Source organism: Melanotaenia boesemani, chromosome 5, assembly GCF_017639745.1.
Source record: "Melanotaenia boesemani isolate fMelBoe1 chromosome 5, fMelBoe1.pri, whole genome shotgun sequence".
NCBI lineage: Eukaryota > Metazoa > Chordata > Actinopteri > Atheriniformes > Melanotaeniidae > Melanotaenia > Melanotaenia boesemani.
This window is the reverse complement of record NC_055686.1, coordinates 11,010,420-11,023,212: the sequence shown is the minus strand read 5'-3', so window position 1 is coordinate 11,023,212 and position 12,793 is coordinate 11,010,420. Positions and strand designations below refer to the sequence as shown.

General features: G+C 40.0%; 1 protein-coding gene across 6 annotated transcripts; it reads right to left on the bottom strand.

Moving 5' to 3' along the window:
• Nucleotides 1–6,632: 6,632 nt before the first annotated feature.
• LOC121639761 (gastrula zinc finger protein XlCGF57.1-like) lies at nucleotides 6,633–12,350 on the bottom strand. Of its 6 annotated transcripts, XM_041985236.1 has the most exons (4): nucleotides 12,086–12,350; nucleotides 8,209–9,090; nucleotides 8,007–8,040; nucleotides 6,633–7,838 (listed from the first exon to the last, which is right to left on the bottom strand). In XM_041985236.1, the coding sequence occupies exons 1-4, from the start codon at nucleotides 12,166–12,168 to the stop codon at nucleotides 7,617–7,619; spliced, it is 1,221 nt and encodes a 406-aa protein (XP_041841170.1). In that variant the 5' UTR covers nucleotides 12,169–12,350; the 3' UTR covers nucleotides 6,633–7,616. The 6 variants fall into 6 exon arrangements, with proteins under 6 accessions (XP_041841170.1, XP_041841166.1, XP_041841168.1 ...); XM_041985232.1 differs by having other exon boundaries at nucleotides 8,007–9,090; XM_041985234.1 differs by having other exon boundaries at nucleotides 6,633–8,040.
• Between the last annotated feature and the right edge of the window lie 443 nt (nucleotides 12,351–12,793).

Genomic DNA, 12,793 nt, shown 5'->3' with positions numbered 1-12,793 from the left:
ACAAAATGTAGATATTTAAGAAATATTGGAGAAGAGTCTAATCCAGTCTGGTAATGATGGTGAGATGGTGTTTAAAGTGTAACTACACCCCCTACTTTTTGCGTAACTCCACCCACTGCCAAATTTTGCCAAAATGCCAGAAACTGCAAGGGTTGGGGGGTGAGATGGTGGGTGATCAGGGGTGGAGGGTGGTCAGGTTGGGGATACAAAGGCAGAAATGATTGAATGACAGACAGCAGCTCAACGGCCACTAGCCAGATGGAAAGCAAGATTCACAGAGCACCTACGCCACACGGCTGTCACATTTTAGGGTGCACTACCCCTTTAGAACCAGAAATATTGTGACGTTTTGTGTGGTGTAAATCTTTGTGAAGAAGATTTGAGATGTGTGTATTGTAGAAATGGGCTAGGGTCGCACAAGTTAATACTTCTGTCTGCTCCTTTTGAGACATGGAATGTGAAGATATGAAATATTGTAAATGACAGAACATGTTTAAAATGACAAAATGAAGATTAGCCTACTATTTGGAAGGCTTACGCTTCATATACTACAACTGAGGTGTCGCCAGACCCCTTTTACTGGGACACATGCCCCAGTATAAATGAGCTGTGTCCCAGTATAGATGCTACGATTAATGTTCGACAACAAATATTTATCATACATTAACTCAGATAATTCAGACGGGAGAAGATATATATTTCAACTCAAATGAGTAGCAAGAGCGTTAACTCCAAATAGAAGAAACAGCTCAGGAGAGCGGTTGATATAGGTTGGATATTCGACAGATATTTGCACTGGAGCTACCAGCATCTCATTTAGGGACCACCAACAAATGACAGCTTTTCTGTGAAACGGAAATTCATATAACAATATTTTCATACTAAAGAAAAGCGGACTTCTGACGTAAACAGAGAGAAAAAACACATAATTTTTTCATACAGGGTGCCAAATCTTTTGAATTGCTTCAAATTTTAATTGAGAGTTTAATAATCTTTTAAGAAAAAAAAATCCAATAGCTCCTAAACCAAGTGACCAAGTCACTTCAAACCAAAGCTGAATTGAAGCAGATGACCATCCAAACAATATACAACTCTTTCTGATTTTCTTAAAGCTGAGTCACAGTCAAATGATTGACCACTTTCTGGAATTGAAAAATAGACAGTAGCTTTAATGCTCAAAAATTAAACAAACTGTTCAGAATGAGTTGAACTATCACCCTGAAAACCAGGTAAAAACCATTACTGTGGAATGTGTATGAAGAGAGTTCTGACTTTCTATCGTTTGTTATGTCATTTATGCTTTTGCTGCCATGTTTGTGTTCATGTTTGTTAAAATAAATATGTTCTTACACTCAATTAGTATTTTTGGTGGGAATGTGGCAGTGGAGGGGGCTGTGTGTGTGTGTGTGTGTGTATGGGTGAAGGGGTATATGTGGCAGGGGGGCTGTGCCCCAGTAGAGCTTTATGCCTTGCACACCCCTGTACTAGAATCACCATCAGAACTGCTCAGTTTTACTTGTCATTCACTGTGTGGACATTAATGTCCCCATCTCAGATCTCACAGTTTTCTCTTCTCCCTTTAAAGCAGCCACAGAGGAGCCAAGACCAGTGACTGAACCACCAGAACCAGCAGGTGGAGACAGAACCAGTGTCATTATTGGACTGGCAGTAGTGGGTGCAGCTGTAGCTGCTCTGGCTGTGAGCTCATTTATCAGATACTGGACCCCATGCTGCTCAAAGTTACCTGTGTGCAGTAGGAGCGCTCTGCCTGTTGTATAACCATACCTCTGCTGCCCCCTACTGGTAAAATCAGAACCATGCAGGTGTAGGGACAGTAGTCTTTTCTTCTGTCTCTTGGTTTAGTCAGAATCAGAATCAGAATCAGAAAGCCTTTATTGTCATTGTAAACCAGAGCATACAACGAGATTAGGGGGTGCTACTCCTTATGGTGTTTGCATCATAATAAAAAGAATATGTTAAGAATAAAGGCAAAAGGAGGAAATAAATAGAAATAAATACTTAAAGTAAAATAAAAGTACTAGAAAGCAGATATATACATATATTTACAATTTGAATGTATTGCACTTAGAAAGTTTAATTTAGTGTTAAGTTTCATACATGTCAAACAAAACAGGTCAAGTTGATAGAAGTAAATTATAAAAAGTGGTGATGACAAGTCCAGCTTTTATCTTCTGTGATTTCTGCATGTCTCGTGCAGGTTTTTCTATTGTGAGTTCTGCTTTCTGTCCACAAACATTATTTTGGAAACATGTATTAAGGCAGACATTTTCAGATTTTGCACTGAAATGCTTTTTTCATGCATGTTTGAAGAACAGAAACAGTTTACAAGGATTTTGGTTGCCATTCTATCACAGGTGTGATAAACACATTGGTGTCAATGAGATTACCTCTACTGTTGTTTTTTTTATTTGTAAAATGTGAAAAACGTACAAGAAAAGGGCAACTCATCAGCAGAAAGTCACACACAGAAAACTAAAGCAGATTTGTAGCTAATCTTTCCTTTTGGTTGTTTTATTGGGTGAATTTAAATTGTTTTCACTGTCTGAAAGCACAATTATACCTCAGTGTAAATTTCTGTAAATTACAGGTAGATTTTTTTTAAAACTGAGATGTTTTCACAAACCAGTATTTAATGAATGAGTCAACATTCATTCTATAAAGGTCCTGTCCTCATTAAGCTATCACATTTGTTATAAAATGTATTTCTATGCACGTTTGTATAATTGTGAAAAGTATAAAATCAATAAAACTGCCTATTTATATAATTTTGTCTCCGAATGGAACAAATTTCTTACAATCAACTACATAAAAATACGAACTTGTTGCAATATGAAAGCTCAGACATCACTTATAAAGCAACAATAATGAACATGCAAACACAATATGTATATTTTGCTGTATAAACTGTTAAAGTATAAGAAAGGCAACTTGCAATGTGTATAATAAAAGAAAAACAACCAGAATCCTTAAAAGGCTGCTGTGCTTCAGGGTGGGTCACAGCAGGGATGTCATCCTTCTCACTGGTTTGTAAAAGAACAAATACTCTGTTGACAAAACACGAGTTGTTTAAGTGGTGTTTGGGTTTCTTGTTTTAGAAAAAAAAATAGAATAAAAATATCCCCTCTGCACTTTGATAACTTTTTATACACGTGAAATAGTACAGCTACCTAACCTGGTACCGGATCTGTTGGGCCAAATGGGTTAAACAGCATGATGAAATGAAATGAATGAATGAAATGAAAAATACTTTATTAATCCCAAAGGGAAATTCAATATTGTAGTAGTAGTAATTTTTTAGTAAAACAATCACATTAATTAATTAAGGGCTTTGTTCTTCAGCCTGATAGCTGCTGGAAGGAAGGATCTTCTGTATCTCTCTGTCTTGCATCGGACTTGAACAAGCCTCCCACTGAACACACTCTGTTGTTTCGTCACGGCGTTGTGTAGAGGGTGTGAAGGATCTTCCATTATCTTCGTCAGCTTGTACAGAATTCTTTTTTTGATGATCAACTCCAGCGGCTCCAGAGTTACTCCAAGCACAGAACCGGCTTTCTTGATCAGTTTGTTAATTCTTTTCAAGTCTCTGGTTCTGATGCCGCTGCCCCAGCAGATTGCTGCAAAGCTGATTGCACTTTCAACAACAGACCTGTAGAACATTTGCAACATTTTGGTGCAGACGTTAAAAGATCTCAGCTTCCTTAAGAAGTAGAGTCTGCTCTGACCTTTCTTGTAAATGTACTCAGTGTTGCTTTTCCACTCAAGTCTGTTGTCCAGCTGAACTCCAAGGTACTTGTATTCCTCCACCACCTCCACCTCCTCTCCCATGATGGAAACACTTCTATGTGTGTTCTTGTTCCTCCTGAAGTCAACAATCATCTCCTTTGTTTTCTTGGTATTCAAGATGAGATGATTGTCACCGCACCATTTCACAAACTGACCGACCAGTTCTCTGTACTCTGCTTCTTGTCCATCACTAATACACCCAACAACTGCTGAGTCATCAGAGTATTTCTGCAGATGACAGAACTCAGAGTTGTACTGGAAGTCTGAGGTGTACAGCGTGAATAGAAATGGTGAAAGTACAGTCCCTTGTGGTGTTCCAGTGCAGCTGACCACCATCTCAGACACACAACCTTTCAGTCTCACAAACTGTGGTCTGTTTGTGAGGTATTCGTAAATCCAGGTGGTTGTGGAGGGATCCACCTGGAATTTCTGCAGCTTCTCACACAGCAGAGCAGGCTGAATCGTATTAAAAGCACTTGAGAAATCAAAGAACATGACCCTCAAAGTGCTGCCTGACTGGTCCAGATGAGAGTGGGCTCTCTGAAGCAGGTATATGATGGCATCTTCAACCCCAAGCCCATTACGGTATGCAAACTGTAATGGGTCCTGAAAGGTGTTCACCTGCTTGCTGAGGTGAGCCAGTAAGAGTCTCTCCAGGACTTTCATGACGTGAGATGTCAGGGCGACTGGTCTGTAGTCTTTTGGTTCAGCTGGTTGTGGTTTTTTAGGCACTGGAACAAGGCAGGATGTTTTCCACAGCACCGGGATTCTTCTCTGGCTCAGGCTGGTGTTGAACAGGTGCTGGAGAATCGGACATAGCTGTTTTGAGCAGGTCTTGAGAACTCTGGGACTGACACCATCTGGACCTGCAGCCTTGTTCTGGTTCAGTTTCACCAGTTGTTGCATGACTTGGTTACAGGAGACAGACAGAGTGGAGGTGGAGGCAGAGGAGGTTTCAGGAAGTCCTGATGTGGAGGGAGATGAGGTTGTGTCCAGGTCCTTGACTGAGCTGCAGGGTGACAGAGTGGAGGTGTGACAGGAAAGCTGTGGGCTCATGGAGGGTGTGTGGCTAGTTGGGGTTGAAGCAGGAGGTGAGCTAAACCTATTGAAGAACATGTTCAGTTCATTCGCTCTGTCCAGACCTCCATCAGTCTGATCCTCCTTTATCCCGAAGCCAGTGATCTTCTTCATTCCTGACCACACATCCCTCACATTGTTTTTCTGAAGCTTACTTTCCAACTTCTTCCTGTAGTCCTCCTTGCACTTCTTCATTTGTGTTTTAAGTTGTTTTTGTGTGGACTTCAATAACTCCCTGTCTCCATCCCTAAAAGCATTCTTTTTGATGTTCAGCAGCTTTTTCAGGTCACTGGTGATCCAGGGTTTGTTATTGGGGAAGCACCTCACTGTTCTTGTTGGAACGGTGCTGTCCACACAGAAGTTAATATAATCTGTCACACACTCAGTCAAGGCATTGATGTCATCTCCATGAGGTTCACATAGGACGTTCCAGTTTGTAGCCTCGAAGCATCCTCTCAGAGCATCTTCAGCTTCATTAGACCAGGTTCTAATAGCCTTTCTAATGACTGGTTGTTGCTGAACGATGGGCTTGTAGGAGGAGGAGAGAAGAACTAGGTTATGGTCTGATCTTCCTAAAGGTGGCAGGGCAAAGGAGCTGTATGCATTTTTAATATTTGCATAAAATAAGTCCAACGTTTTGTTTTCTCTGGTGGAGCAGCTGACAAACTGTTGGAAAGTTGGTAGAGTTGCAGAGAGGGAGATGTTGTTAAAATCTCCAGAGATAGCCACAAATGCGTTTGGATGTTGTGTTTGAAGCCTGGCCACTACAGAGTTAATGACATCACAGGCTGCGTCTGGAGCGGTACCAGGTAATATATATACCGCTACCAGAATAACGCATGTGAACTCTCTGGGTAAATAATACGGGCGGAGACTCACAGCTAGCAGTTCAATGTCTCTTTTGCAGATCTTCTCTTTAACAGTGACATGTTCAGGATAACACCAGCGCTGGTTTACCAGCACCGCAATTCCACCTCCCTTCAGCTTCCCGCTGAGTTGTTTATTGCGGTCTGCACGGACCGTCCTGAAGCCGTGTACAGACGCATTACAGTCTGGGATGTTTTCATGCAGCCATGTCTCGGTGAAGCACATAATACTGCACTCTCTGTATTCTTTAAGAGACCTGGTTAGCACCTGAAGTTCATCGATTTTGTTAACTAGCGATCTCACGTTTCCCATAACAACCGTTGGAAGAAACGGTTTGAATCGCCACCGTTTTTCTCTCTGCCTCGCTCCTGCCCTGCATCCTCTTCTCTTTCTTTTCAACTCCGTTGGGATTTGAAGTGTTGTTTCACTGATAATCTTGAGTTTGGAGAGTTTTATCAGTTGATCCCGATGGTAAACAAGTCTCGTTGCCATGGAGACTCACAATAACAAGTCTTGCAAAAAAGAAAAAATATTCAGAAAAATCTCCCGTATAGCACAGCCTCTGACCAGCGCGAAAAAATCTACCCGAACAGACACAGATTGACAGCTGATGTCTTAAAAAAGACGGCTATATTGTAAAAAATCACAAGTTAAAAACAGAGCTACTACAATTGCTGCTGCCACCTAGCGGCGCATTCTAGAATTATAGTATATAATATATGTAGTATATAATTATATATCTGATAAAGAAACAGACAAGAAAAGAAAAGCTAAAAGAAGTTATTGGTGTTTTTTTTTTTTTTTTTTTTACATCGTTGGAAAGAAAACTGATGGTTATAGGGGGGAAATGCAGTAATTTAAAAAAAAAAAAAGTCAAAACAAAGTCAGCATAAAAATCCACTTTAATTAAAATATTTTATACAAAAAACTGCAATATATAATAATATATGTTAAACCTGGTTAGGTATTTCATGAAGCAAGATTAAGGGGAAGTTTGACCAAAAAAAAAAAAAAAAAAACTAAAGTTGAAGCAGTACAACTTTATGTGCATTAGTGAAAACATCAATAACAAAATTAGTCCATCGGGCTCAACAAGCTGCAGCGTATGAGCAAAATAACCCAAGCTGAAGATTCCCATGTCTTCCTTCACCTTCTGCATGTGAGTCACATTGTCCCGAAGGACAGAAACATTTTAGCTAGCAGTCTTTTCTAGAATTTTCCTTAATATATACATTGACTGGCTGGAATGATGAATTGGAGCAACTTTTCTGTGGGCTCCTCCCTTCAGTTTTCCCCTTGTCTATTGCATGTTAACCGCTTTATGACGCACTATTTTCTCATCCCTTTTTAGCTTAACGTTTTACCCCATAAACCTTAGTTATCCTTCCTGAGGACTCACCACCTGTGGAAGGGAACCAGGCGGTCGGATAATTTCTCTAGGGACATGGAATATCATCTTTCTATCAGCGAAGGATCATCTGAAGACTCAGGAGGGGGAAGCTGTTAACCATCAACACCTTGTACTGGGGGATGGGTGGTCGCTGACCTTGATTCAGATTATTGTGGGTCAGAGGGATGAATAATTCGAAGAGCTTTGCCAGAGCTAGATTTGGATTCCACTGCATTTGTTTCCAGTGAGGGTTGGATTTCACCAAAGTCACCAAATGATTTCATTACTTCTATGGACAGAATATCTGGGTGAGGTGTTATAAACACGGGACCATAAAAGCTCCCTCTGTGGATTGTTGAGATAGAGAATTCAGAGCCCAATACCAATATTGGAAAAGATCAGTCCTAAACCTAAATAATTCAACACAAACCTCAAACAAAATCTGTCGTGTCGGTTTTGTGTTTGCCTATCGCCTTGCCTATAACTGAATGGTCTCTCGTGTGTGCGTTTTCATGTGACGGATTAAGCGTGCCTTTCGAGTAAATTTTTGTTCACATTTATCACAGCCGAAAGGTTTGTCTCCTGTGTGGACTCTCATGTGTGGGATTAGGTGCGTCTTTCGAGTAAATCTTTGTCCACATTCACCACAGATGAATGGTTTTTCTCCTGTGTGGATTCTCATGTGTCGGTTTAAGTCTGTCTTGTGACTGAACTTTTGTTCACATGTATCACACCTGAATGGTCTCTCTCCTGTGTGGATTCTCATGTGTGAGATTAGCTGCGTATTTCGACTAAATCTTTGTCCACACGTATCGCAGATGAATGGTCTGTCTCCTGCGTGGATTCTCAAATGTAGATTTAAATGTACCTTTTGATTAAATCTAAGTCCACATTCATCACAGCTGAATGGTCTGTCACCTGTGTGGATTTTCAGGTGACGGTTTAAGTTTGCCTTTTGCCTAAATCTGTGTCCACATTCATCACAGCTAAATGGTTTATCGCCTGTGTGGATTCTCATGTGTAGCTTTAAGCTTGCCCCGTGACTACTTCTAAATCCACATTCATCACATCTGAATGGTTTGTCTCCTGTGTGGATTCTCATGTGTTGGTTTAAACCTTCCTTTCGACTAAATCTTTGCCCACATTCATCACAACTAAATGGTCTCTCTCCTGTGTGGCTTCTAACATGTTGGTTTAAGCTTGCTTTTCGAATAAATCTTTGCCCACATTCATCACAGCTGAATGGTGTTTTTGCTGTGTAGCTTTTCGTGTGTATCCTAAGGTCATCACATCGAACTCTTTTGTTCCCTGTGTGGACTTTTTTCTGCAGATTTACATTTTGTGTCACTCCAAAACATTTCTTAGTGTTAAAACAGCTCAAAGTCCTTTTCATGTGTCTCTGGAGAGATCGTTGGCAGTGAAACTCTTTACCACATTCGGAGCAGCTGAGGGATTTTTTGGTGGTGTTGCTCTCCACATCACTGTTTACAACTGACCTATGTGCCTTGTTGTCATCCAAGCTATCATCACTGTCGTCCATTTCAGGTCCAAAATGTGACAAATGTTTTATCTCAGAAGAGCGTGAAGATTTTTGGTCACTATTTGGTTGTAAATAACTGTTTGGGTCTGGGTTACTGGTCTTTTCTGGTCCTGTATAGTCCTCTCCATCACGTTCAGGTTTTATCTGTTTAGCTGGGTTGTTGGTTGGAGCCTCTACCTCTGTGTTGCCTTCAGTTTTGATTTGATGAAGATGGGCCTGAGATTCTTTATCATCATCTTCACTTTTCAGAGGAGCCATTATCACTGGTACACTGGTGACACTCATCACCAAACCATCACCAGCTGCTCTCCATCCTGATTGGGACGGCCCTCCTGGTCCTGCTTGTCCAGACTCCATGTACAAGGAACCCTCTCTGTAACCCCCAACTTCTGTTGCACATCTGCAGAGAACACTGAAAGGAAAAAAAGATATAAAGTTGGAATTCAAGACCACACAGCAGAGAAATTCCCACCTCATCCCTTCAGAGTTTCTTCAAAGTAACACTTTTAAAATGTCTGCATGCACAATACCTCAGTCAAGAAGAGCTGTGTTGTATAAAAAAAATGTACTAATGTTGCAGTGAAGACTTTGTAAAGAAAAGCTTATTACCACCTGATCAAACAAAACACTGTGTTGCAGTAATGACAAATTCCTGTAATTCTTTTTTATTTTCATTGACTCTCTCACACTATAATACCCCCTAGTTTCATTCTTTCTCTCGGGTGATTTGCCCAGGAATCAAACTTCCTGTCTCAAACTGTCTGAAATTTTGCATAAGGTTGTTAAGTAAGTCCGACGTGCCTCCTCTTTAAGTGTTGGAGCATTGAAGACGTACTTCCGTGGTACACAAGGTCCGCTTTACAAATCTCACATGTATTTAATTTTTTACTGTAAGCTTAACGTGAAGTTATCCCAGACTTTTAACATTCTCCGCTGAAGTTTTCCTCCCTAGCCCGTCACCACATTTTTCCCCTGGCGGACTTTATTGCGCATGTGCAACTATCAGCAGAGATAAAAAAAAAAGAAGACAATGTCTCACTCTGTATTTTTTTCCTGTCTTTGCACATGTGCATTGTGCAACTCTCAGCAGAGATAGGATTAGAAGACGATGTCTCACTGTAGTTTTTTTTTTTTTGCTGACAATAGTTGACGGATAAATTCGGTGTTGACTATTTTTTATTGTCGACAACGTCAACTAATCGTTGCAGCCCTATCTTATACAACAGCTTAGCTCAGTCTACTGCACTTCTTAACATTGCAGGGAATCTGTTGCAGGATTTAGTCTTTTGAACCAATTTTCCATTCACAGCAAAGTTATTTATTTCCCCACTCAGCCTTAAGTAAATGACTGGTCACATAGTTCCCATTTTGTGCCTTACTTATATGAGCAGCTTGGTTAAACTGCTACTGAACATATTTTATTTACATTTGACTAGTATCAACCATTTCAGACCACTACAACCCCTCATTTGGAAGGTGATAAAACTTTTACCAAATTTTCAACTTGCATACTGATGACAACAGAAGTAGACGTATTACCCCAACTAGAAAACGTCCAGAAACAGGATGGAAATGAGCAACAGTTGTGACTCCAAGACTGCCCTAAAATATGTTATGTCATATGTTAGCCTGATTAAATAACTACACCTCGAATAGTGCCCAGTGACTACCGATAATTAAATATACTGCAGCACTGATATGCAATCAATGATCTCAACCATTATCTGTATAAGGTTTTCAAGCAAAAACTACCACCACCTCATATTACAACTGTCTTCAAGAGGGTGAAAATTTAAGAGGTGAAAGTTATGGAAAAATTCCGTCATGAGGCCTACTGACTGAGCGATAGCACAACCACAGCAACCAACCAGCTGAAAATACGACAAAAATTAGTTTTGTTACTTAAACATAAAAAGGTCAGACATCCAATGGACACATCATTAAAAGTGTAAGTAGTCCTGGTCAAAAAGGGATTGAAGAGGAAGAAGCAACAAACAGTTCAGACATGTACATGCTCTACAAATAATCAGGAAAATAGAAAAGAAAATTATATATATATATAAGTGTTCGCTACATAGCTGAGAGCTGAGAGACAGTTTCCAGTTATCTCGTTTGACAGCAGCCCGTTGTACAGGGTCAGCTCCTGTTGTTCTAGATCAGATGGGAGTACTCTGGTATGCAGAGATGGATCCATGCTGTTTTTTTTGTTTGTTTGTTTGTTTGTTTGTTTGTTTTGTTGTTTTTTTGCTGCATGTTTTATAATACGAGATCTTGGAGGAATAAATGTCCACATCATCTGTGCATTAAAACCCAAATAGCTCAGTTTCTGCAGCAGCTGCGGAGGAGCACCTAGCAGAGTTTATGAAGGAAAACAGAGATACAGTTTGTTGCCGGACTGCAGTCGTATCAACCACATGCATGCTGCAGTCGTGCACAAAGAAGCATGTGCATGTAGAAAAAAAGCAAGAATATTTACTGGCAGATCAGATCAGAGCTTTTCACCCGCCGCAACAGGCTTTGCCTCACGTTCTGCCGGTGTCTATTTTTTTTTTCCAGATTTGTGCTGCAGTCCACTTCGAGACTTTATAGACTAAAACAAGACTCTTCAAAACTCAACAGAGTTTTTACTCTCTCTGTCTCTACGGAGACACTTTCATTTGACTTTACAGATCAGTGGAAGGTAACTCGTCTGTCTGTTATATCATCTGATTACTCTGATCGATCAGTTGCTTTGTAAAATCATTCTGATATAAGAGATCTGAATACGTCAATGGAAAAATATATGCAGTATAGTGGACACATCAGACTCAATGCGGTGGCGAAACAGGGTAAATGTTCTGTATGTTGGAATACAACTACAAGTCAACCAAGAAGCAGCAGCACTGCAGATGAACAGCTCAAAGCTAACTGTTCACATTTTATAACCTCAAGGATTACAAAAGGATTTATATAAAATTGAAATAGTTACACACACACACAGACTGTGTCAGACTGTTATTATTTCAACTTAATTTGTTTTTACAAATTTAACATTTGTTAGTTGAGAGCAGCATCAATAAAGTCAGACGGGTTCTAGCTGTTTTACCCATTCAAAAGCATGTACGACCTTCCCAGGTGTTACCTATAAAACAAGCCGGGATACCCACTATACGCCCATGCCGAACTGGAACCCCGACAGCCCAAGTAAATACAATATAAAATTCATCTTGCAAAGAAAGCAAGGCTTAAAGAAAATAAAGCATTTTCCACCGCAACTCAAATCCATTATTAACCTCACAGAGCGCCACTCCGCCGCACCAACAACTTAACCTAACAAAGCACCAAAAACCACAACCACACTGCTCCCAAGAATATTACCAAATGCTCATTAAACCAAACACATCACACAACGACATGTACATTCTCACCTCGTTAACAACTCTTTGTCCGTTCCTCCTTCTCCCCAGCGAGCTGCTCTCCACAGAAGACAGAGAGGAGCAATCGTCAGCATCCAAGATACGTCGGCGTCACCGACTATTAATTAAATAATTAAATAAAGTTGCAGAAAATACCTTTAAATGGAATTAAGTAGATTCTCGAGATCTACAATCTTTACCTCAGCTTGCTGTCCAACAAACACAACACAGTGTTGCAACAAAGCCTGCAAACCCGCTCCGTTTGGAAACCAAGCGGAAGTGACGTCATGCTCGAGCGCTTCTTTTTTTCTCTTCTTGTTCTTGCTCTTTCTTCGTCTCTTTCCCCGTCTTCTGCTGTTTTTTATTTTGTGGTTGGCAAAGAACGAGTGGTGCATTACCTCCACCAAACGGTGTTCAAGATTAAAGATCTTTATTGTCATTATTGACACATAAATAAGTAAAAATAAAGATATAATATATGTAAAAGATATAAGAACGCCTCTATAATTATAGAAAATGTGAAAGAAATGGAGGTATGAAGTCCCTTTTTTTAAAAAATATGAAATTTACTTATTACCAAAGCTACAAAAATACAATATTAAACAAACATATTGTTGTGGATCAGTACAGGCATAATAACTTTTTTTATTTAGTTTATATTACAAACAAAAAAAATCCAAATGATTGAACAGACAAACAACATTAAAAAGGAGGGGGAAA